Genomic DNA, 26,598 nt, shown 5'->3' with positions numbered 1-26,598 from the left:
CTCTCTCTCTCCCTCCCTCTACCCCTCCTGCTTGTGCTCTCTCTCTAAAATCAATTAATCTTAAAAAAAATGAAAAAAGGAACCTGCACCAACAAAAGCTGTACATCTTAACTAGCATTGTTGCTCAAATATATTCCAAATCAGAGCAAGAATACTAAGTAACTACACGTCAGAAAAGGAAAAAACACACACAAAAGATTCTAATAATTGAAAATAGCTTCCAATATATATTGAGATGATAGGTAAAAGGAAGCAACAGTGTTGAACACATTCTTAGCAAAAAATTTTTTATTCACTATTATATTCTGATGCATTGCTTCAAAATATTCAGAATTCCTTTAAAAAATTCCTTCTCTACTACATTATTACACATATCATACTTAACAGGTGATCTATAAATATTTCAGGTAAGAATATCATTGGGAATTACCAGAATCTGTTCAAATTTTGATGATAAAAAAAAATACATGATGGCAGCCTGCCTGCTACACTGCCCTGCCAAGCTATCTAATAATTGCCCTAGGTAAATGTACTTTTTCCTGGCTGATATTCAATAAATTCAGTACAACAAGATCAACAGAACTCATCATGTTTTCTATTGTTTTTATGAACCCCAAAACCTAGGCAAAAGTAGCAACTGTCAATATTACTTATGGTTCTGGTTTTACATCTAATAAAAAAAGCCAGGTAATGTCTAGATAGAAAGAGCAATTTCTCAATTACTAACTACCTGAAGTCATCCAATGTCTCCTGTATCATGTTCTGAATAAAACGGATTTGAACAGATGTCAATGGTGCATTTGGCCGATTATTTCCAATGGTATCAGCTATTTTTTCTGAGAGTGAACTGGCAACTCCAGCAGTGACAGAGGATGCTATCTTTGGATCTAAAATAAGTAATGGAGAAAATATTAATAGTCAGCTTAAACTAAGAGACATTAAACATTTGTAAATAAGATTTGGCATGAGAAGACTTGAAAAACTGGTAAAGAGGGATCCCTGGGTGGCGCAGCGGTTTGGCGCCTGCCTTTGGCCCAGGGCGCGATCCTGGAGACCCCGGATCGAATCCCACATCGGGCTCCCTGCATGGAGCCTGCTTCTCCCTCTGCCTATGTCTCTGCCTCTCTCTCTCTCTGTTTGACTATCATGAATAAATAAATAAAATCTTTAAAAAAAAAAAAAAAACTGGTAAAGAACAGTGTTCCTGTGACATTTAGAAAAACTCACTGTCTGGAATACAAATATTAGAAACTTTCTATGACATTATTTCTAATAGTCATTCATCTATCTATCTATCTATCTATCTATCTATCTATCTATCTATCTATAAACTGCCAAATGTCTAATATAATAACATACGACAGAGGGATTAATCTTGAAGAATCTTAGAACCATTTACTCTTATAAAAAATGAATGTGACATGCTACATCACAAACTAGATAAACCAAGACTATTAAAAATAAACAGAAGGAATACAGGAGTAAAGTACCGCTACAAGCAAAGCCCCAGTGTTTATACTAATGCAATATATCCACAGAAACCTTAAAATATAAATATCTATATAAAAGAGTTACTTCTATACAAAGAGTTTCTATAGATAACTTGTATAACTGAACCTAATATCCCATTAAATGTGATCAAGTTTTTAGGATCTATGGCATGAACTCTACACAGGACTTCAGTATGGATGGGGGGAGGGACAATTTCAAGTAGTTAATGACTCATTTTCAAAGGGTCCTACATTATATTCCTATTTGTATCAGATTAAGACCCTTATACATTGGATTGAAAATCAAATTCACACCAAGAGTATCAAATCAATGCCAAGTTTAACCATTCATATACATGTCATTGTCCTTTAGTAAGAGAGTCACAGTAGACAAGCCTCGTCAAGTTTAAACTCTTATTTCCTTAGCCTATGATCACTGTTTATTTATCCCTTCAAGTTAAATGGTGGGAGTTTTCAACTTAACACTTTCAAATATCAGGAGGTTTTATGTACTTACTTGGAGTTGAAGATCCAATGAGGTGGGGTTCATATATGAATTGGGCTTCAATTTCTTTCTCTGGCTTTTCAAATTTCTCAGGACTTCTCGTTTGGTTAGATGACGGAGAGGTATTCAGATTTCCAGTTTCAGTACAAGAAATCAACTTTGCAAACTTTTTAAAATAAACAATATATCAATTCTGGTGTTATCATTATTATATACATAACTTGTATCTACTTTTCTTTTTTCTAGCAGAGTCAAAAAGCGAAGAATAAGAAGGAATATAGAAGGAAAAGAAACTGCTAGAAAAGGGGCAAAACATAACAAGTTTACTAATCAAAAATAATTTCAATGATAACATGATAAGGAAATGCTCATTTGCTAAGCATCTGCTTTTGTGTCACTGAAAATGACATACACACACATCAAAAAAAAAAAAAAATCCCTAAACTCATGTGATAACCAGCCAGAAATATTAAAAAAATACGTCAGAAGACATTTTTGTACTTCTTAAATATCTTTTCAATATCATTCTAAAAAATCAATATGAAAATGTGACAGACGTGGCCTTGCTGGTAACAGCTGGTAACATCTGTCCATTCTAAGCCCTTACTTGGCTATTTTGGATACTATATTATAGCAGAAGGTAATGAAGATGTATACATTCTTAGCACCACCAATTAGCTCTAAGACTTAGAGTAAATGACTTGACCAGTAACTTGTGCTTTCTGCTGCAATGGAAATAAATTCTAAAAAAACTCAGGTATGAACTAGGTCAGGTACCTTGTCAAGAAAAAAAAAAAACAGTGTAAGTTTGTATCTGCTGTTACCACCAACATTTCCATAGACAGATTTTCAAAAAGTATTTAGTTTTTAACATGTGACTTCATGATTTAAGAGTATTTTTCTCCCTGATAGGTGTACAGCACTGTCAATAATTAGGACATATCCCCCGACAGTTGCCTGCTTTCTCTCTCATGATGAGCTTCATCATATGCTTGCTACTAACAAAGGCACACAGTGAGCTCAAGTACTATTTTTAGGCAGATACCTGTTTGAGGGAGTCCTTAGGTTCCTGTTTTCCCAGATACACTTTCTTAGATTCAGCTGTCAGATCATGATTTTCATTTTCTTCCTTCCCTGGAGATCCCATAAAGACATTAAGAGGACTAGAATGCAATACTGAAGTGCTTGAAGCTACTGGATTTTTTCTTGGAGGAAGGATTGAATTCAATTGTGGTAGAAAATCAATGGCTGAAAAAGAGGAGAAAAAAACTATTCGCATATGGTGGTTTTCCTCAATGTTGGATATTTAAGAAAAGCACTTAACATGACCGACAGGTTGATATGGTAGAAAGACATGCAATCTGGATTCAGGAGGCAAGTTCATTTGTCAGCTCTACTCCTTACTTGATGTGTACAAAATCTTGGGCAAAAATCAAAAACTCTTGTTTCCTGATCAGTAAATGTCAATAATGATATCCATCACCCTGAGTCGTGAAACTAAAGAGAGATACTATGTAAAACCACTTTGAAAACTGCAAAGCCTAATGAATGTTTTAGTTAATATCATTAGTTTTTGATAACTGAAAATTGTTAATTTGGTATGTATCTGTAGTTTATATAGGTAGTCAGCCTCTAAGATGACTCTGAATGATCCCTGCCTGCTGGCATGGATCCATGCTCTCATGTAATTCCCTCCCTTTGAATGTGGGCAGGACTTAGTAACTTGCTTCTAACAAAGAGAATACAGCAAAAGCGGTGGGATGTCACTTCCAAGATTAGGTTACAAACGCGCAGTGGCTTCCATTTTTAGTGCTGTCTCTGACTATCTCAATTGAGGGAAGCCAGCTGCCATGTTGCTAACTGCCCTGTAAGAGAGGTCCACATGGGAAAGAACTGGTATCTTCTGCTAACAGCCACATGTATGTGCTTCGAAGAAGATCCTTGCCCAGTCGAGCCTTGAGATGACTGCAGCCCTGTTGACATCCTGATTAAAGCATCAGAAGAGACCTGAAGCGAAAGGCACCCAGCTTAGCTGTGCTCAGACTCTTAACCCAGAATTATGAGATGATAAATGTTCTTTTCAGTTTCAAAATGTTGGGAGTAATTTGGGGGCATCTGGGTGGGGCATTCAGTTAAGAATTGACCCTTGTTTTTGGCTCAGGTCGTGATTTCAGAGTTGTAAGATCAAGCCCTATGTCCAGCTCTGTGCTCAATGCAGAGTCTGCTTGAGATTCTCTTTCCCACTCTCTCTAATCCTCCCACTCATGCTCTCTCTCTCTCTCTCTCCAAAATTAATAAACCTTTTTTTAAAATGTTGGGGTAATTTGTTACATATCAATAGACAACATAATATCACTTTTAATTTTCATAAAAATACTTCTCAATAGTTCTTACCATCTTTGCCTATGGACTCATCACCTCCCTTGTTAACCACAGCATCTATAATAAAATTAGAAAATCAAATTTTTAAAATTGTGAAAAAGAAGCCATAGCAACTTAAGCTTCCTATTCATTCCCCAGAGAGTTAGATTTTAAGAAAGGAAATCTGAGTGAAGTTACAGCTGAGACTCATAAACTTCATTTTTCTTTCTTTCAGCTTTATGCATAGCAACAAATATGAAAAGTAATTCTATGGTATAGCGTCATTTAATGAGACAGCAAGGTATACTAGAAAAGCACTGCAGAAGGCTCCAGAAATCTATAATACAATTCTGGCTATACCACTTAATAGTTTTATAACCTTAGACAAGTCTTTAATATAATTAAACTTCAGTTTCTGCATCTATATAATGAGAATAACATCCTGATGATCTCATAAGATTGTTTTGAGGAGCAACTGAAACAACATAAAAATAGTTTGTAAGCATTACAATGATATAAAAAACAAGAGTTTATTAATATTTATTTTAATAGCAGAATATGTATAAGAATATTCCAATACTATAATACTATTTATTTACCAACTAACAACCAAAAATTGCTTCACTCCATTTTAGCAAATAAAAAAACAGGCAAAAGCCATAAAAAAAATCCACCAGAAATTCAAATGGTCAATAAATTATCATACATTATTACCATAGTAGTAGGAGTATCATCCACTCCTCTATCTGCATGTGTGGGCATTTTATACACACACACACACACACACACACACACACCTAGTAATCACACAACATATATACACTTAGAAGTTATTAGTTTTCTCCAAACAAAAACAGAAGATGAAGAAATTGAGGGACAGACTAATAAGCCTTTTACCTAGGAGAGTTGCATTCATAAACCTCTTGACAATGAAAACCAGTACTATATTTAGTATCCATGCTTATTAACAATATGAAATACTAATAAATGAAGGGCATATAGCTCAAAATTCTAATCATATTTTTAAAAAGTAAAGAGGAATTTCTATCTTCTACTCATTTCTCTTAAAAACTACTAACGAGGTGATCCCTGGGTGGCTCAGCAGTTTGGCGCCTGCCTTTGGCCCAGGGCACTATCCTGGAGTCCCGGGATCTAGTCCCATGTCGGGCTCCCGGCATGGAGCCTGCTTCTCCCTCCTCCTGTGTCTCTGCCTCTCTCTCTATCATAAATAAATAAATAAATCTTAAAAAAAAAAAAAAACTACTAACGAGGAATTCATTTATAGCTCAAACACTTTTAAAAAGCCCCTTCCTACATTCTTCAATTCAGAGAACCCCAGGGGTTCTCATAAGCCAAAGCTCACAGATGGTTACTAACCTCCAAAACCTTTCTCAACTCCAGCCCAGGCCACTTTTCCCTCCTTTGCCCATGTCTTTCCTCTCTTTATTCTTTAACTATGTAGTCTGACCCCTCTTCATCCCAAAAGAAAGGAATCCTCTCTCTTTCATTAAGTGGAAGATAGGGGAATCTGACCTGGCAATGAGAGTAGTCATTTTTAGGCCAGGGTAAGGCAGAAGAAGCTAAATAATTCTGTGCCATCACATATATATTTATTCTCTCTGATTATGAAATCAACTGTAGAAAATTTGGAAAACAGATGACTTTAAAGGAAAAAGTGAAATTTTATAAGATCATGAGTGGATATAACAATTTATACATCCTGCTTACTGTTGACATTTAGATATGTTTCAGAGTTCCATCCATTATTATAAAAAAAAAAAACAATGCATACAAATCTTTGTGGGATTCTCTGAATATGTTCTACATAAATTTATAGAAATGGAATTAACAGGCCAAAGAGTATGAATACTTAACCTACCAAATTATGCCCTAGAAATTTACTCATATTGTTAGTAATACTGCTATTAGCAGTCAGACTACCCAATTAATGGAAATAGTATGACCATCAGTTTCAAAAAGACACAGCCAAACAATGTACCTAGTTCATACAGTATTAACAAAGATAGGTAATGTTTCTATTTATCAAAATGGTAAAGTTTTTTATGTTTTTGTTTTCCTTCTAATGGCAACATATCCTAGCAATGGGGGGAGAGGGGGGAGAGAGGGAGGGAGAGAGAGAGAGAGAGAGAGAGAGAGAGAGAAGGATAGAGTATGTGTGTGTGTGGTTAGTGTAAAAGATGAGGCAATCTATCACCTAGCCAAATTTCTTCATGAAAACAATGAATAAATATCAATTAGATACTAATAATCAAAAAACAAATTTTTTAGATTAGAAAGATATTTTTTGCCTAACAAAATACCCAAGATTTTAAGATTTACTTAGAAGTAGGATACAACTAAAAAATTGCCTAAAGAGACAAAACTTCCTTTAAGAAACTTCTGTGGAAATTAAAATGCTAACTTGAGAGCTATTTGCATAGTTCCCATGTGAAAATGACAAGCATATACTTCAGAATGGTAACATCTGAAATATCAGGGCAAAGGAAAAGATACCACCCCAGGGACTAAGAAAATTAGCAACTGTCATGAACAGAATCAGACTGAAGCTATTACCCAAATCTTTCAGCTAGAATAAAAATGTAATGAATGCCAGCAAGAGAACATGATCCTCTGATCTGAACAGACTTACCATCTCTGATAGGTGAGAACATATCACCTAAACTACTTTTCCTGGTATCATCAAAGCTGAAGAAATCCTGATTTTTCCCACTGTCCGTTTCCTTAGATATAATATCAGTGTTTATGCTTCGTGGCAAACCTTACAGGAAAATTAGATATGAAAATAATTGTTACTACATCAAAATGAATTTATCATCAGAAGCTAGGCTCTATAAACTAATGCATTATCCAAATTATTGGTAATAATTGGTATTATTATTACAACTGTCAGCACCATGAAAAGAAAACAAGGTAATAACAGCTTAGTTAACCATGATTTTCATGGAATGAAGGGCTCCTCAAAAGCAAATAATCTATTTATTTGTATGATACCACCTTATTTTGACCATTTTGGTGAAAATTTCCTAAAATAAGTATTATATAAGCATATAATACTTTGCTACTCTCTTTAACAAAGTATACTGAACACAACCAACTTCTGTCATAATGGGTTTGCTCTTATGAGCATCTACAAATGATTTCAAAAGTATTTAAGGCATATAGCACGATGCCTAACATACAGCAGGATTCAAGTAATCTTAGTTCCTTTCCACAACTGCAGTAAATCGAAGTTGTTTTCCCTCTTCTGTCTTTTCACTCACAATGGAAGCTTAACACAAAAAAAAAAAAAAAAAAGGAAGCTTAACACTGCTCTCAGTATTAAGGACCTCAAATGACTTTACTAGCCTCAGGACAGATTTAACCAAGAGGAAAGAAACCAGAATACTAAACCCATAAAGAATACCATAGTAGACAACAATGAATAGGCATGCAGCAGTTTATTTTCCCTGCCAGTTATAATGCAAGGAATCAGGGCAAGGACTTTGTAAGAGAAAATCCATGAGCTCAACAGCTTCTTGCTCATTTTTGGGTTGAGGATTAAGTTCTAGAGACTCAAAAGCTATGATGAAAGTCTGGTATTTTAAATGGTAGCATGTGACTGTATTACTTTTTTTTTAGATTTTTTTTTTTTTGAGAAAGATTTTTTTTTTTTTTTTTTTTTTTTTGAGAAAGAGAGGGGGAGAGGCAGAAGGAGAGGGAGAGAGTCTTAAGTGGATGCCCCACTGAGCAAGGAGCTGACTCAGGGTTCAAACTCTGTGAACTCGTGATCCCGAGATCACAACCTAAGCCATATACGTGCTCCCAATAATACCTTTTAAGTAGTGTTTTAGTTGCCATCTTGGTCCAAAATGAAAACTGAAAAGCTAGGATAAAAGCAAAGAACCACCAGAATATCCAAAAATGTCCAAACCTGGCAAATAAAATAAACTTTTCTAATAACACCTGATAATAAGTTAAAATGTGGGCAGCCCGGGGGGCTCAGCGGTTTAGCGCCGCCTTCAGTCCAGGGCATGATCCTGGAGACCCGGGATCGAGTTCCACATTGGGCTCCCTGCATGGAGCCTGCTTCTCCCTCTGCCTGTGTCTCTGCCTCTCTCTCTCTCTCTCTCTCCCCGTGCGTCTCTCATGAATAAATAAATAAAATATTTTTAAAAAAAAGTTAAAATGTTAATGAACATTTGTACATCAGTGTCATTGAAGTGTTTATACCAAGAGTTAATTAAACTGTTACAAAGAAATTTTCTCTCCTTCTTCTAGGTCTTTAAACATGTACGAATACCTAACTCTAGCCTCTGGAACTTCAGGAGAAAGAAAGTTTGGTATCATTTGAAAGTAGTGCTAAAGACGTTTTTTTTTTTTTTACTTCTTAAACAGCTGTTTCCTACCGAAAAAGCACTAGCAACAAGTCTCCAGGAGTTCTCTAAGTTTTTATTTAAATTCCAGTTGGTTAACATAAAGGTTAGGTGTACAATATAATGATTCAACACTTCCATACAACACCAAGTGCTCATCACAAGTGCATTCCTTCATCCCCATCATCTGTTTCACCCATCCCCCCCACCCCTCTCCCCTCTAGTAACCACCAGGTTGTTCTCTAGAGCTAAGAAAAAGCACAGGAGGCATCACAATTCTGGACTTCAAGTTGTATTACAAAGTGATCAAATGGTATGGTACTGGCACAAACATAGACACACAGAACAATGAAACAGAAAACCCAAAAAGGAACCTACCATTAATTTGGTCAATTAATTTTTGACAAAGCAGGAAAGACTATCCAGTGGGAAAAAGATCATCTCTTCAACAAATGGTGTTGGGAAAACCGGACAAGAACATGCAAAAGAATAAACAAGTAGACCACTGTCTTACATCATACACAAAAATAAAATTCAAAATTAATTAAGGACCTAAATGTGAGACCTAAAACCATTAAAATCTTACAGAAGAACATAAGCAGTAACCTCTTTGACATCAGCCATAGCAAATTCTTTCTAGATATGTCTCCTGAGGCAAGGGAAACAAAAACAAAAATAAACTATTGGGACTTCATCAAGATAAAAAGCTTCCACACAGCAAAGGAAACAATCAACAAAACTAAAACGCAGCCTACAGAATGGGACAAGAGATTTGCAAATGATGTATCTGATAAAGGATTAGTAAACAAAACATATAAAGAACTTGTCAACTTAACACCCCAAAAATGAATAATCTAATTTAAAAATGGGCAGAAAACATGAACAGACATTTCTCCAAACAAGGCATCCTGATGGCCAGCCGACGCATGAAAAGATGCTCAACATCACTCTTCATCAGAGATATGCAAATCAAAACCATGAGATATCACCTCACACTTGTCAGAATGGCTAAAACCAACAACACAAGAAACAAATGGTGTTGGTGAGGATGTGGAGAAAGGAGAACCCTCCCGCACTGTTGGCGGAAATGTAGTGCTTGGTGCCTTTAGAAGAAGCAACGTGAACCTTTTTCAAACTTCCAATTTATTTTATAGAAAGTTTAAAATATAGTAATAGAAATGATGATAATTGTGATGACAACATTAGCAAAGCCATAATTTACTGAGTGCCTATCATGTGCCAGGCACTTCTGATACATTTTCTCTGGTTTTCACAATAACCCTAAAAGTTAAATATTATCTACAGAAGAGAAAATAAGACTCAGAGTAGTTAAGAAAAATGCCCAAAGTCATGCTGGTACGCTGTCACAGACCCAAGACTTAAGCCTAACATACTCTCAATGTTTCAGAGGGGGTAAAATGTATGTACACATGTGTGTGAGAAAGAGAGCAAATGATGAAGCAAATGTGGCAAAATTTATAAAACAGTGAATCTACTAAAGGATATACTACAGCTCAGGAGTTCTTTGTACTTTTTCTGAAATTCTTTTATAAGTTTGCAATTATTTCAAAATAAAACTAATAAACAAAAGTTTCTAACTCAGTGGGTACAGAGCAAACATTCATTTTGTCAGAAACACTGCTAATCAGCCAAGAGTTATCATTAATCAATGACCCTGAAGACCCAAGTCTTGCATTTCCTAATTAATGCTGTCATCATTACACGAATTTCCTTATTAAAAACTAAATGAATAATGGTGAAACTTCAGAAAGCTGAAAGTAAATGAGAAAAACTTTATTTTGTTTAATTTTGGGAATTATGAATAGAGTCAACAATAATAAAATAATCTTTGAAAATAATGACAATTTTCATAATATAGTTAATTCAACATCTTGGCAAATATTACTTATTCATTTCAAAATGAATTCCTTCTAAGAAATAATATTTGTTTCTGGGAGTTCTTAAATAAGAAACTAATTATTTTTCTAAATAATATGTAAATGACTTATATAAGGATGATGTAGATATTAACAGAAAATTTATAACAAAGATATCTACTTAGTATTTTTTTTAAATACCATTATATACTATCAAGGCTAACAAAGTTTCAATTCTACTTGAAAATTGTAAACTTATGTTGAGAAGGTACAATGAATATTTTTGTTCAAGTTAAATACTTGTCCTGAAACCTTAAAAAGACATGGATACATCCATTTCTAATGAAACTAGTTGGGAAACACAGTGGTATACCATGTAGACTTTAAAAAATTTTTTTTAATTTTTTTTAAAGATTTATTTATGTATTTGAGACAAAGAGAAAGAGAAGCAAGTGAACACAGGAGGGAAGGGAGAAGGAGAGAGAGAATCCCAGAGAGACTCCCCACTGAGCGCAGAGCCCAACACCTGGAGCTTGATTTCACACCCCTCAAGATCACTATCCCAAGCCAAAACCAAGAGTCTGACAATCAACCAACTGAGCCGCCAGGTGGCCCTACCATACAGACTTTTAAAAAATATGTTGCAAGTTGACAGTATAGAATAACTTCTTAAAATAAAAATAAAAAAATTTAAAAAAAGTTTTCAGGAATTTAGAGAAAAAGAATATCAACAACAAATACAGCAAATACAGGGAAGCTAATCATCACAAAGTCTAAATGAATTCTTTAAGAACCATTTCATCAACATGATTATCCGAGGAGGAAAAATTATTTTAAAATTACAACATTTTTATTTTTATTTATTTTTTTAAAGATTTTATTTATTTGTTCATGAGAGACACGGAGAGATCGAGAGAGGCAGAGACATAGACAGAGGGAGAAGCAGTCTCACTGCCGCAGGGAGTCTGATGAAGGACTTGATCCCAGATCCCAAGATCACACCCTGAGCCAAAGGCAAACACTCAACCACTGAGCCATCCTGGCATTCCTGTTTATTTTTCTTTAATAAACTACTACTATCCTGCTTAATATGTGCCAGGCACTATTTGGCACTTAAATACATTCACTTCATCACCTGACTTATTTTACATTATGAAATATGAAATAAAAGAAGCCATTAAAAGCTTTTTTTTGTGACTCAGATCAAATCAAAATGACAGCATCAAAGAATCATATTCTCTACTGAATAATCTGAAGACACAGTGGAGGTCATCCAGTCTGGAATGATATTCAGGTAGTTTCTGGGGATGCCTGGGTGGTTCAGCAGCTGAGTGTCAGTCTGCCTTTGGCTCAGATCATGATCCTGGGGTTCTGGGTCTGGGGATCGAGTTCCGCATCGGGCTCCCCATAGGGAGCCTGCTTCTCCCTCTGCCTATGTCTCTGCCTCTCTCTGTGTGCCTTTCATGAATAAATAATTAAAATCTTTTTAAAAAGGGTAAAAACATTATGCTGTTTTTAAAATAACCAATATTTCTTACAACAAAAGTTCAGCTAAATAGACTAAGTACCTTTCAGTAATTTTCAAGAATTTACAACTCGAGTTAAAACGGTCACCTCTTCCACTTTCACAACCTACTTCCATTTTACCTACATACACAAGTGAATTTGAGTTCTCGGTTCTTAAAGAAAGCACTATTGATATACATTGGGGTGGGGTGCCAGGTAGTAACACCACATACTATACATAATGAGTATTTACCTGCTTTGTCCTGAACAGCAACTGCTCCTTTCCCTCCGGCAGTTGTCATGGACTGTGGTAGAGGTGTGCCAACAGAAGTGGTGGCTGCTTCTCTGATGACTCCAGAATTCTGAACTCCTCCACTGCTAGCGCTCACATTAATGGCTCGTTTGTTCACAGCTGTGGGCTTATTTGAACAGCCTTTATTTAAACTTGACTGAAAAGTAATGGAATATTTAAAATCTCAGGTTTCTAATGCTCCATAATATACATTAATATTTTATCAATTCCCTGTTAGGTTAAAAATATATAATTTCCCTTACGAATCTTAAGTTTGCCGGTAGATCGGAGAGTTTCCCTCTGAACCAAAAACCCTTTTAAAATATTTTTGAAGAGAGAAACACGAGAATTAAGTACAAACAGTAGTTTTAAAATTAAGTATCAAATGGCTTTGTACTAAAATCATTTAAATGCCTTCATATAAAAATGATTATAATGTAAAAGTACCTGTGTTTAATGGATAAAACATGACTTCGATATTCTGAGCTAGACTTATTTAGTAAAAGCAGAAATAATGAAAAGAAAGAAAATACCTTACCTTAGAAAGAGCAGTGGAGTACTGAAATGCTATACATCGCACAGATGTCTTATGAGCACTGATGGTTTTAACTGGTGACTTCAACATCCTTAAGTCATATTGATATATTTTCCCACGGGAAGATCCAATAGCCAAAGTGGCTCCATCAGGCATGAAATCTACTGCAGTTAGAGGGGTGTCAGCCACTAAAGTTTTCACTAGCCTTTGGAAAGAGTAACAAAATATATATACATAGATATGTGAGCATACGCAAGTATATAAGCATATGTGACATCAAGATAGCTATCTACCAAAACCAGTTACTTAGAATTTGGCAAAGTTACCTAGAATATGCATCCCCAATATTTGTGTAAAGCAGAAATTCAGAATTAGACTGAGAGACATTTCTAATAGAATGGCATATAAAGGCACTGAACACTCCATCCTATTTTTCTATTCACTTGCAATGGGTACGGTCTACATCATCTAGAAGCAGCACTTACTTCTCTAAGTAATTACTACTTTGACAGTGAACGTGACAGGCCTCCCGGGTCTTACTCCACAAACAAGGGCTCTTGTCTCAGGGTTAAGGAGGCCCTAACTGTCCCCTTTCCATTTATTGACTTGCTCACGTCTCAAGAGGACTATGACCTTTTGCAGGGAAGCAGCTGCTACTTTGCTCTTAGCTGAGCATTTCTTGACCAAAAAACTAACAGAATCCACATGGCTTGATCCTTATGAAGCTAATACAGAAATATGGATATTGAACTGCTGAAGCTGAGTATCTTTGCCACAGTATCTTTCACAGTGTAAGAAAGAAATGCTTACTGACTCTTAAGGTTCAGTCAATTAGTTCAAAAAGAAAGAATAAAAAAAGAAAAGTTTTTTAAAAAGAAGAAAGCGAAACAAGTTAACAGCAAACTTTTAACAAGGGCTGACAGAAAGTCCTACCCTAGTCATAACATTGCCATTTTCTCCCACAGAGTCTTTGGATATTGTTATGTGTCTTCAATATACCTGTAGCATTCTTGTACCATTTTTGTTTTTTTATAGCGAACCAAGCACACCTATAACTATAAGAAGGACAGAAGGCACAATGGACCCAGATACTTAGGAGATGATGTACCCTCCAGTTCTAGGTCAGTGATTCTCAACTGGGGACAATTTTGCTACTTTTGCTAATTTGGGGAGTGTCACTAGCCTCTGGTGGCTGCTGAATATTCTACAATGCCCAGAACAGCCCCTCATAACCAAGAATTATCGAGCCCAAAATGTTAATAGTTTAGAAATCCTGCTCTTGATAATTAATTTTAAAGCACATTAATCATATAGCTTTTAAAATGTACATATTTATATTTCTAAAAAAGAATACTATGCCTATATGCTAAAATAAAGATGTGCAATCATTAACAGGCTATCCTCAACATTTACCATCTGGATGCACTCTAAAGAATATTGGTACCTCATATATTTTTTTCTGCATGGAAAGAAAAAGAAAAAATTCTATCCTCTTAGATATCAAGCACACAAACTTTAGATCCCCCAAACATTAATCAGAGGTCTATGCAAATCACAAATATGTCTGCTAATGAGATAATAGTTACTTATTACTTAATTAAGAAATGATCGTGTCACACTTACTTCTTACTTGAAGTATCATAGAGGATGATTCTTTTATCCAAGCCTATAGTTACAAATAACAATTCATTGACAGGAGAAAAACAGATGCCTGAAGCTGGAGCTTTATGCGTACTGTCAAAGTTATGGTATGGACTCTGACTATTTACATCCCAGAGAGTTACTATTCCATTATCCGAAACACTGCCAAGTAGTGATTTCTTAAATAATGAGTACTTCAAGTGTCGAACAGACTATAAAAATAAGAATAAATTTTATGTAATTGTAAGCATTCATAAGAACATCTTATATAAACTACATAAATAACAGCCAACAATCAACCACACCATTCACAGGGGATTTAGGACTTCTCTGCATTATAGAGTAACAGGTTTCAAGTATTTCACAACCATAAAATCACTTAGTGGGCTATAAGATGAACCTAATACATACCAATATTCTAATCAAATATTTGTCATGGTTTTATTATCTTTGACTAGAGCTACCTCGATTTCCCCTTTTGTAGAGGAAAAATACAATACCAAGTTGAGATTAACTAAGTTAATTCATCAGGGTTAGGAACATCTACCACAATAAAAGGCCCAGTAGCTAATCACAGCCAAATCACAAGTAAGTATAAGAGGGCATGATCCCGGGGTCCTGGGATCGAGTCCCGCATCAGGCTCCCTGCATGGAGCCTGCTTCTCCCTCTGCCTGTGTCTCTGCCTCTCTCTCTGTGTGTCTCTCATGAATAAATAAATATAATCTTTAAAAAAAAAATAAGTATAAGAGAAGACTGGCAGAGAATAAGTAGTATTTCAAATTTATTTTCTATATATATTTTAGGTATTTGGATATATTTGCTTGAATCTGAGTGAGCATCTGATGTACTGGCAATTTAACACATGAAGCATAATAAAAAATTAATTAAACCACAAGGAAAGAACTGACAACACTCTAGACTGGGGACGGACTATATCCTTCTTTTAAAAGCATCAGCCTGAGGGCAATATTGGCCTTTCTCTAAACACTCATCCCTGAAGGCAGTGGAGATAGTCTCTCTTTCTAGCTTCTGCTGGACCAGAATAAACAAAGATTCAGTTTGAGTAAACAGATCTTGAATTAAAACTGGATAAATTTTATCTTTTACTAAAATGTTGCTTTCAAACTTGTACTGATACTGTAATTTACTGAGCTGAGGGATTAAGTATTTTACATTTAAGATAATTTTTCCTGCACAGAAACAGTAATATAACTATAGAAATTAATAGTAGAACCTGCAGACTGGGAAACTGGTTATAAGACATCTTCAAAGAGTTAAGTTATAGTACCAGATAAAATTATGAATCAGGCTCTAGTAGGCATATAGTAGCTAGACATATAGGTACCAGACAGACCTGGCACAGAATAAAAGTCAAATCTGAAAGGTTTTTTTGTTTTTGTTTTTTCTATCTAGTTTTATCTATTATAGTCCAAAAGCTTCTCTATACCACTAGAAACCACATAGAAACCACTAGCTTCTATAGATTAAAAACTCATATACTACCTATTTCTAAGATGTTTCAAAATAATACCTGTCAGCCTTTAACAACAAAAATATTTAGGAGTAATACAAAACGAATTCTCCCTGAGGAAACAAAAGGACTATTTGTTACCAGACACCCTAAGGTAAGATAATTACTATGGGCATGCATAAATTTGGCTCCTCATTTTCATATGGTTAGAGTACAAGGAGAAAACATTGGTTTATATTTTGCATTTCTGTTAAGCAAAAGTATATCTATTCCAAAAGACAAATCTTTCCTCTGGTCTATACTCAAGGAAAATAAACTACTGAGACCTTGACTATATAAAAGACATAGAAGGCATGTGGGTGGCTCAGTTGGTTAAGCATCTGACTCTTATTTTTTAATTTTACTCATTTTTTTTAAAGATTTTATTTATTTATTCATGAGAGACACAGGCAGAGGGAGAAGTAGGCTCCTCACAGGGAGCCCGATGTGGGACTCGATCCCGGGTCTCCAGGGTCACGCCCTGGCTGAAAACAGCGCGAAACTGCTGAGCCACTTAGGATGCCCAAGCATCTGACTCTTAATTTACGCTCAGATCATGATCTCAGGGTCATGAGATCAAGCCTTGCATCAGGGGCTCCATATTAAACGTGGAGAGATTCTCTCCCTCTCTCTACCTCTGCCCCTCCCTCCACCCCCAAGCGCTCTCTCTCTTTCTCTCTCTCTCTCTCTCTCTCTCTCTCGGGGAAAAAAAAAAGAAGAAAGAAAAGAAGAAAGGAAAGGAGAGAAGAGGAGAGGAGAGGAGAGGAGAGAAAGAGAGAGAGAGAGAGAGAGAGAGAGAGAGAAAGAAAGAAAGAAAGAAAGAAAGAGAAAGAAAGAGATCCTTAGTAAATTGCAATGTCTATAGAGTCATGTGTCAACCTATCAAAACATTAATTTTTAAAAAAAACTTTGCAGCACACTAGAGTTCATATATTTATGGTCCTTCATATAATCTAAATCTGGATTAAATACACAAGCAGAATTTACTTAAAAGAAAAAAAACCCTAACACCATAAAACAGATCTCATAGATTCTCTAAGTACATAATATTCAACCTCTTATCCACAGGATTCCTACTGGAATATGATAATCCAGAATCTATTAGAATATAGCAAGGAACTGGAAGCCTATTACTTCATATAACAAAACCTTATAAATAGCTAAAAATGCATTTCTCGATTAAGTCAAAACCTAAATTCCAAATATTGCCTCATATTTTGTGGATCTATATGGCAACGCTTTAAGAAAAGAAAAAAAAGGCTAATGACAACCATAAACCTTCCTCTCAGATAACCTAGGTTCAAGCAGGGTCTTGGCCAAACTCTGTAGGGTCTTGGGTAAATTACTTAAACTCTCCAAACCTCAGTGTTCTCATCTACAAAACAGAAAATGCTCTTGTTTTCCAATCAAAGTTGTTCTAAGGATTAAGCAATCTATGCACAGGGCCATGTACATAGTAGTAATTGCCACTCTTCTCACAGGTTCATGACTCAATCATCATTGTTTATGTACCCATTTGACCATACTTCATACATATTTTTAATAAGACCCTTAAGTAGCAAACTAATTTCTTTAAATGGCTCCCCTCTCTCTGATATATTTCTGACCTTTCTACAGCGATTAAATCATCATGTCTTTAGATTAGCATTAAGAGAGTATCCAATGACCTGGATAAATGAAGTATTAATCTACTAAATTATATTTAAAATAAGTACTAATACATGTTAGTATCAGCAGCACTTATTAGGCCCCTACCTAGTTCCAAATTCAAGCTATTTCTAAGAAAAAAAATACTTACAAGAACATTATCTTAAAAAATCCCTATAAGCGCAATGCCATTTTTTCTTACGATACATTATTATTATGTAAGAATGGCATGTGCTTGTGAAGAAATACATGTTTCTAAATATAAAAAATACATCACTCACTATAGATCAAGGGTTGACAAACTTTTTCTTGAGGGACCAGGTAGTAAATATTTTATGCTGTTGTATGCAAAAGCAGTATAAATGAGTTTGGCTGTGTTCCAATAAAACTTTATTTATAATTATAATGGTCAGCTATTGGGTCATAGTTTGTCAGCCCCTGCTATAAATGTGTGAAATAAAAAAACAAAATACATAAACAAAAAAGAGAGAGAAAACTATCCATAATCCTACCACCTATAAAAAACTAGTTAACATTTAATTTTGTTGTAAGTCTTCATTTTATTGTTTAAATACTCTTCTGCATGAATGTATGTTTGTGTGTATCCAGTAAGTATAAACAGAAAACCTGGAATCACACTTTATTATTATAAAGTTAGCATTGTCACTAATATTTTCTACATGATTTTAACAGCTGGATAGTAATGAATGTATGAGCATATCAACTTATCTAAATAATCCAACATTGGACATATAGGTTATTTCCAATTTCCAAGTACCCTAACTGCTAATTTATGAAGGAATTTGTATTTCACTGTTGTTCATGATTTAAAGGTTCTTGGTTGAAAAATGCTAAGTGACCATCTGTCTTCCTTCTTTTGTGAATTGCATATTAATCTACTTAGTTTATTTTCTATTGGGCTATTACGATTTTTTTAAACCCTAATTTGCAATTGATCTTACTATAATAAGGATACTAATGCTCTCATAAGTATATCTATTTCCCCATTTTTCTTTCAATTTTGTTAATTTTTTTTATATATTGCTTTTTTGCCAGATTTTTGGTTTTTATGTACTTAAATTTATCAAATCTGCCCCCCTAACTTATGACTTTGTTCTTATACTTAGAAAAGCCTTACCTTCACAAAGACTGTACATTCATATTTTATTACAGCTTTATATTCTGTAATATATGTGTGTATGCATATACACATGTATATATACATATATATGCTAGACACTATACATGCAACTACGTACATACAATAGATACTACACATGTACACACAGACATATGTGCATAAATATATAGTTTCCCCTGAACTCCATCCTTTCCCTCTTAATTTGCAGTGTCTTACTTCAAGCACTAATCAACTGTCACCAGATGTATGCCCCACTTCTATTCTCAGTGGCTTACTATCCATCCTTCACATTAATGCAGCAGTAACCTCTTCAAAACTAGAAATCTGAACATATTTGTCTTACTTAAAATCCTTTTCACTTGAAGACTGAAAAGTTGTTTTTCTTTTTTATTTAAGATTTACTTATTTATTTATGAGAGACACAGAGAGAGGCAGAGACACAGGCAGAGGGAGAAAAAGGCTCTCTGCAGGACCCTGATTTGGGACTCGATCCCAGAATTCCAGGATCACCGCCCTGAGTCAAAGGCAGACGCTCAACCTCTGAGCCACCCAGGTGTCCCTGAAAAGTTAGTTGTTATGGTGGTGGCAGAGTTTCTGAATATGTCTCTGAATTCCCCTACATATATTTGTGTTTGTATGAACACGCACACAGAAAAGACAACAAGTAAGCCTGAACTGCCTATCCTTACAAAGTCCTATTTTTCAAGGTTGGCCCTTGGCTGGTGTCTGGGAACTTAGGATTTGGGGAGAATTCCCACTACCCTAAGTGGTAAGAGCCACTCACTGATAAAAGTGGCTCACTGTGCCTACACTGTTTGTGTAAAATATATGGCTTATGGCTGAACCATGCCTGAATACCTGCTCTCCTTCTGGGAGTCTGGAATTTCGATAGAGGGTGCCTATGTAACTAACTAGCCTCCAATAAAAACCCTGGGCAATGAGTCTCTAATGAGCTTCCTTGGTAGAAGCGTTTCATACATGTTGTCACAATTTGATGCTGGGGAAATTAAGTACATCCTCTCCACTGAGAGAGGATGCTTCGAATTCTATACTGGGTTTCCTTGGGGCTTCACCCCAGGCACCTTTTCTCTTTACTGATTCTGCTTTTACCCTTTCACTGTAATAAATCATAGCCACGTGTATGATTATATGCTGAGTTGTAGTAGTCCCAATGAATCACTAAACTTGGTGTTGGGAATCCCTAGTGCAATGAGTGTAAATGTCTGAGTGTGTGTGTGAGTGTGAGTGTGTGAGTGTTACAGACAGCAAAACTAAAATCCCATGAACATTTACAACAAAATCAGATGATCAGATATCCCCCTGAGTCATGTTAGTAAGTCATGTTAGTAAGTCAAACAATTAGCAGCCACAAGTCCTTCACAGTGTTAGTATCTATGCTAAAGGAAACAGCAGGAAGTAACAGGGAGCCTGGACAGATATGAGAACAGGAAAAGCCCCAAGTAGCCAATAGATATATTAAAAAAAAAAAAAAAAAAGCATGGTGGCCAATTTGACAACATCAGCTGAAACCAGGATTATTTGCTGCATTGGTGGAACTATACAGAGGTCTGCAGAAAGGTATGAAGAGCTAGAGAAGTTTAGCTGCAATAAACTCCCCAAACTGAGCAGTCGAGACGCCTTCCTCCCAAGTCAGGGCACCACACTAAGGAGACACTGGTAGGAGTGGGAGCAAACCTGAGTAGGATGGAGTCAACAAAGCTGAGGAGAGCAGAAGTTCACCTGCAAGTGAGTGAGTGGAACAAAGTTGGGCAACCTCAGGAAATGAGTCACCATTAAAACAAAAACAAAACTAAATCAAAACAAGAGGGAGCTCTTGTAAGGCTAGAAAAGATACCCTGAGCCCCAACTCTGTGTAGAAATTCAGGGAAACTAGCTACGAAGTTATTATGAGAAGGACAAAGAGAACAAGAAGAAAGGCATTCTCAAGAGATGACCAAAAAGAAAATAAAATGATACAAGACACTACCAAACAATATAAATCAGAATTAGAAAACTTAGAAATGTCAGAACTCAGCAAAGAATTAGAAATTTTAAAAGCCTCTTCAAAAATGAAGGTCAATTTAAAAAGAATATAAGAATTAATAAACACAATAGATAAGATCTTAGAGACAGGCAAAAAGGAGAGAATTTTTGAAAATCGAAAATAAGGAAAAAGTTAAAATGATTTCAAAGTAATAAATCAGTGAAGATCTAGTAAAGAAAAAACAAACATAAGGAAAATAACAAATATGAAAAGGAATTTGAAAAAACTTCCTTGAAAGAAAAGATCTGAAACTATGTATAAAATGAGAACCCCAAGTCCTCATGAATGATAATACAGAATGACCAATACCAAGACACAGTCTAATAAAATTACTGGACTTTATAGAAGAAAAAAAAATATCCTTTGGACACCTAGGGAAAAAAAAACAAGTGACTTCTGAGGAAAAAATACTTAAATTACCATCAGACATTGGAGACCAAAAATGATGGGAGTAACAACACTGAAGTTCCTCAAGGGGAAAAAAAAGTGACCCTGCTACTGAGTTACATCAAAAGAGAATTTATCTCAGAGAAAAATCAAAAAGCAGAAAACACATACTTATGGAAACAATATTAATGTATGGTACTCTTTGTGATTATAAAATTTTGGAAAATACCTAAAACACAGAAATGTTTAAACTGTGGCATTTGAACAATGGAATATTATAGAGCCATTAAAAAATTATGGTTATGGGGGCACCTGGGTGGCTCAGTAGGTTGAGCATCTGACTCTTGATTTCAGCTCAGGTCACGATCTCAGGGTCGTGGGATCAAGCCCACGTTGGGCTCCACACTGGGTGTGGCATCCGCTTAAGATTCTCCCATTCTCCCTCTCCCCCTTACTTGTGTGCACTAAGATAAATATGTAAATCTTTAAAAAAAATTATGGTTATGAATACTAATAAAATGGGATTCTCACCTAATAAAATGGGATGGAACCCTCCTGTAAAAAAGGCAGAAAACAAGACTAGATCGACAGAATGGTTATTAACTGCATGGAGGGAAGATAGAACTATAGAAACATTGCAAGAAAACATTCTTCCCATTACAGAAAATTTGGAAGACAGATATAGAATGAAAAAAAAAAAAAAAAAGCTTTTAAAAAGTATCTACATTAAAGATATAGAAGTTTATTTTATGCCAACATGTCAATTATAAAACTGTTCAAAAAACATACTATATAGACTAGACAAATATACACAAATACTAAAAAAATACATGGAGGACATATTATTATGCAAACAAATAAATGTTCCTGTGTAACATCAAGGAGACCACCATTCTAGAAATAAAGCTTTGTAGTCAGCCAAACCCTCTGAGTGGTAAAATTATATGGGTAAAGATATAACCAGACAAACAAGCTAACCCAATTAAAATTAAACTCATTCTTGATAAGATAATAATTATTTTTAAGTGTAACTACTAATTATTTACACTCACCAGACTCTATACCAAACATGCTTACTAATACTTACAAAATCTATACCTAAAATGTCAAAAAATTACATTGAATAAAATAAACTCATTTAACACATACTGAAATACATTGTATTTCTTTTTTAAAATAGACTATTATTTAAAATCTCACAAATAACCTGCTGCATTTAGGATCATTTTTAAGTCTAAGGAATCCATAAAATAGATCCACTCTGTAACTGCTTTGAAAGGGCTGCAGTTTGGGAAAGGCAGCACAGGTTAACCTATTTGTGAGCCCACACTGCTGAACCTGCCAAAGGGCAACATACAATTGTAATCTAGGAAGTCTGTCGGCCCCCGCAGTTCTGCAGAGGCAGTAAGGCTCTTTTCCCCCCTGCAGTGTTCCACATAAAACTAACAGCTTCAATTCAGTTCAGACACTCCAAAGTTAAGATCTAAATATATTCAGGGAATTTCACTTCCAATATGAAATTCAGTATTATAATGCTGATTCAATGACACTCCAGGTTTTTGTCACTTTTGCTAAGAAATCAATTTGGTGATTTTTAAATATTTCAAATTCTTGATTGTTCATAGAAACAAAAATTAAAATGTTTAATCATTCGATGTGCCCTATCTACTATTTTTCCCAACACCTAGACCCTACCTATAGTAACTGACCAACATAAAAATTATGCCCATTTTCTGGCAGACTTAAATTTTTATGAACATTGATTAAATTTAAGAAATGAATATTTAATATATTTAAAATCGTAAATGAATTTTGAGAAATCTAAATGAACACTCAAGTAGCAATTCTACGTTTCTAGTAACCAATAGATAAAATACTGCATAACAAAATAATTTATAGGAAAAAACAAAACAATCACTCCAATAATTTCAATTATAATACTCATAAAAGGGAAATAATAAGTATGGAGAATTATGAAAACTATGACTTTCCTCACAAAAAAAAAGCTAAGGAAAATGAAATAATATAGTATACAAAAAATAATACAGTACACAAAAAAATATACAAATATATGTTCCGAGGAAAGCGGAAAAATTAAAATACTCCAGTTCAATTTCTTCACTTTCTTTAATGCTCTCCTTCTCCTAAGTCAGTCTAACACATGCAACATGATTACTGAGGTCAAGTTATACCTGGCAAACAGCAGGGATTTGGAGGGAATACACTAAATATACTCAAAGCAGTTTGGGAAAGTGAATCACAGAAGTTACTTTAATGATTTAACATGATTACTCATTAAAAGCCCACACTGAAGTTCCCTGATCTCTTACCAAATGTTAGCACCGATGCTAAATACTCTCAGCATCTCGTTTAGCCCTCATAACAAACAAAAACAGGACTCTACTGAAAGTATATTCTCATTCTCATTCGACAGATAAAGAAAAGGAGGCTCAAGAGTTTAGTAACTCGCCCAAGTTTGCACAGCTAGCTCTCCAAATAAATGTGGGACCTGGGATACAGAATGATACCAAAGACCCTATAGAGACTCTGACCTGTGCTAGCAGGGGCAGCAGACACAGGAAAATCTCAGGTAACCTTGCACAAGAGAAAGCCTAGAGCATTACTGTTTTCCTCAACCAGAAGATAATTTAAATTCAGTTTTGCTATGCAAATAACCAATGAAAATCCTTTGAAAGCCAACAATACAGTGACCTATCTGTCACACAGGATTTCAAAATATGCTGAAAGTAACAAGAGAATACTGCAAAGTTCCCAGAAGCTTTGGATTCTCAAATCTTTATACATTCAGCTGTTCCTGAGCTAGAAAGAGATCCCAATAAAAACAGTGGTACTACTCTTACAGAACAGATCTTCAAAATAGTCAAAAGTCTTGCAATCTAAAAGTCCTCATGTGTAAAATGAAAATAACATACATATCACAAGTGAGTAGCAAAGATTAAATTAGAAAATGTAATGTAAAGCAATATTCATAGTGCTTGAAACACAAGAAATGGTAGTAAGAATTCTACAAAGGTGGTAGTGGTACCTTTGCTGAAATGCTCTCCAAACCTCTCATTACCTATAGTCACCCAGTGGCAACAAGATGGTCTTTTGCAATACATAATACTGACATAATTACATACCTGTATGGAAAACTGAAACCTCTATCTCACACCATACACAAAAATTAATTTGAAATGGATTATAATAGACATAAATGGGAATGGTAAAACAATAAAGTTTTACCTAAAAGGAAAAAAAAGGGCACTATTTTTAAGACCTTGGGGCAAGCAAGATTTTTTCAAGACGCAAAAAGCAGCATCCATAAACGAAAGCGATATACGAGACTAGATTTCATTAAATCTAAGAACTTCTGTTCATTCTTTTAAAAAGGCATTAGAGTTAAAAGGCCAGTTGTAGGCTAAAAGAAGATATATACAACATGCATATACAAAAAATTACTCCATCCAGAATATATAATAAAGTATAAATCTATCAGAAGAAACACAAGTATTTTGTCACAAGAACAGACTTTATCAGTCATTTCACAAAAGAAGTCATATGAGAAAACACCCAACTTATCCAACATGCAGAAATGTAAAAATTAAAACCATAAGATACCACTACACAACCATCAAAATTGTTATAATTAACAAGATAAGCAATTCTTGGTATTAGCAAAAATGTGACCCAAGTGAATCTCACAAACATTGCTGGTAGAAGTGTAAAATGGCACAAGCACTTTAGAGAACTTTTTGGCTTTTTTTTAGTAAAGCATGATGCCTACACTAAGATCTAAGCAAAATCCATTTTTGAATATTTAGTCAAGACAAGTGAAAATATATGTCCACAAAAAGACATTCATAAGAATATTCACAGCAGCTTTATTGTAACAGCTAAAAACTAGAAACAAAATACATGTCCATCAACAAACTGTGACATATACACACAATGGAAAACTACACAGTAGTAAAACAATATGAACCACTACTTCATGCATCAAAGCAAACATAATGAAGACTAAAAGAAACCAGACATATCCTATTCTAAGAAATAGATGTAGTGCCTAGAAAGGGTTAAGAGGGAGTCCTCTGATGTGCCAAAAATGTTCTATACCTTGATCCTGGTAGTTATGCAGGTATATGTAGATATAAAAATTCATTAAGCTGTATAATTAAGATGTATGCGCCTTTTTATGCAAGTTATATCTCAATTTTAGAAATCTAAATACTTTACACATAATAAAGCCAAGAGCAATAACTTAACCTAATGTTTTCAAAACTATTCCTTCATATCTGGTTTTAACTAAAAAACAAACAAACAAACAAAAAAACAACAACAAAACTCTCTCACAAGATACAATAAAAACTGAAATGTAAGAATATACATGGTAGGTATCTGGCCTAACTTTTATATTACTAAAAAGTCAGCCCAGGACCTCTAAATCTAAATGTGTCATGCTTCTAATATATCAAAAATCTTTAAAAAAAAAAAAAAAAAAAGGAAAGAAAGAAAATTAATTTCCTTAAAAAGCAAGATATGTGAACAGTAAGATTTTTTCACATTAGTTCCAATGTCTATGGGCTTAAGGTTTTATGTCTCATTATCAAAATACAAATAACCAAACAAAGAATGACAAAAAATATTACCTCCTTTGTTTAGGACTATATTAATACATTCTCTACGGCAAATCACTTTCCACATCCATAAAATACAGAAAGTGAAATTACCTGTAAAGGCGTTCTTTCAGTTCAAGGTTCTAGGGTTTCTGACATTCAACTAATCAAAAACTCTGATTAGCTCCTCAACTGCCTTCCAAAATAAAAGCTGAATCTTTGGTCTGGCATTCAGAGTTCCACATCAACACTATGTCCATACTTTCCTTTCCAATCTTTTTTCACATTGGCCCTATATAAAAACCTTCCTTAGTCCTTGTTTTTCTTCATGTGATTTCCTACATATAAAATATCCTTTTCCCAAAGTTCTGTACTAGCCTATTAAGATCTTTGTCCTCTCTAAATCCATTCACATATTTATTAGATCTTTTCCATATAATGGTTGAGGACAAAGAAATAAGACATGGTTCCAGCTATAAAGTGGGAATGTAAAGAGCTAACCTGAATATAAATTAGAATCAAGTAATTAGCAAAGAAGTCAATTTATACTGTAGTAAAAATAAAACAAAATAAAAATCATTTAAGCATTAGACAAAGATGAAATCCTCCCTTTCAATTTTCCCTATTTTATTCCCAGATAATTCTCTCACTGTTCTGAATCAGCATAAGATT

General features: G+C 34.8%; 1 protein-coding gene across 6 annotated transcripts in view; it reads right to left on the bottom strand.

Annotated features, from left to right (window-relative positions):
* Nucleotides 1-26,598, bottom strand: part of NEDD1 (NEDD1 gamma-tubulin ring complex targeting factor) — a 46,950-nt gene that overhangs the window by 8,712 nt on the left and 11,640 nt on the right. For 4 of the 6 annotated variants that reach the window (XR_012005905.1, XM_072773192.1, XM_072773189.1 and 1 more), the window contains 8 exons: nt 14,563-14,792; nt 12,943-13,144; nt 12,366-12,561; nt 7,007-7,135; nt 4,390-4,434; nt 3,041-3,243; nt 2,008-2,161; nt 731-887 (listed from right to left, as the gene is read on the bottom strand). Coding sequence is in view for 5 of the 6 variants with exons in the window: in XM_072773192.1 (XP_072629293.1) it covers nt 731-887; nt 2,008-2,161; nt 3,041-3,243; nt 4,390-4,434; nt 7,007-7,135; nt 12,366-12,561; nt 12,943-13,144; nt 14,563-14,792 (1,316 nt within the window). In the remaining variant the exon portion in view is untranslated. The remainder of the gene's footprint in view (nt 1-730; nt 888-2,007; nt 2,162-3,040; nt 3,244-4,389; nt 4,435-7,006; nt 7,136-12,365; nt 12,562-12,942; nt 13,145-14,562; nt 14,793-26,598) is intronic. The other 2 variants (XM_072773188.1, XM_072773190.1) reach the window with 1 other exon arrangement.

This window comes from Canis lupus, chromosome 13 (assembly GCF_048164855.1).
Source record: "Canis lupus baileyi chromosome 13, mCanLup2.hap1, whole genome shotgun sequence".
NCBI lineage: Eukaryota > Metazoa > Chordata > Mammalia > Carnivora > Canidae > Canis > Canis lupus.
This window is presented reverse-complemented; position numbering and strand designations above follow the sequence as displayed.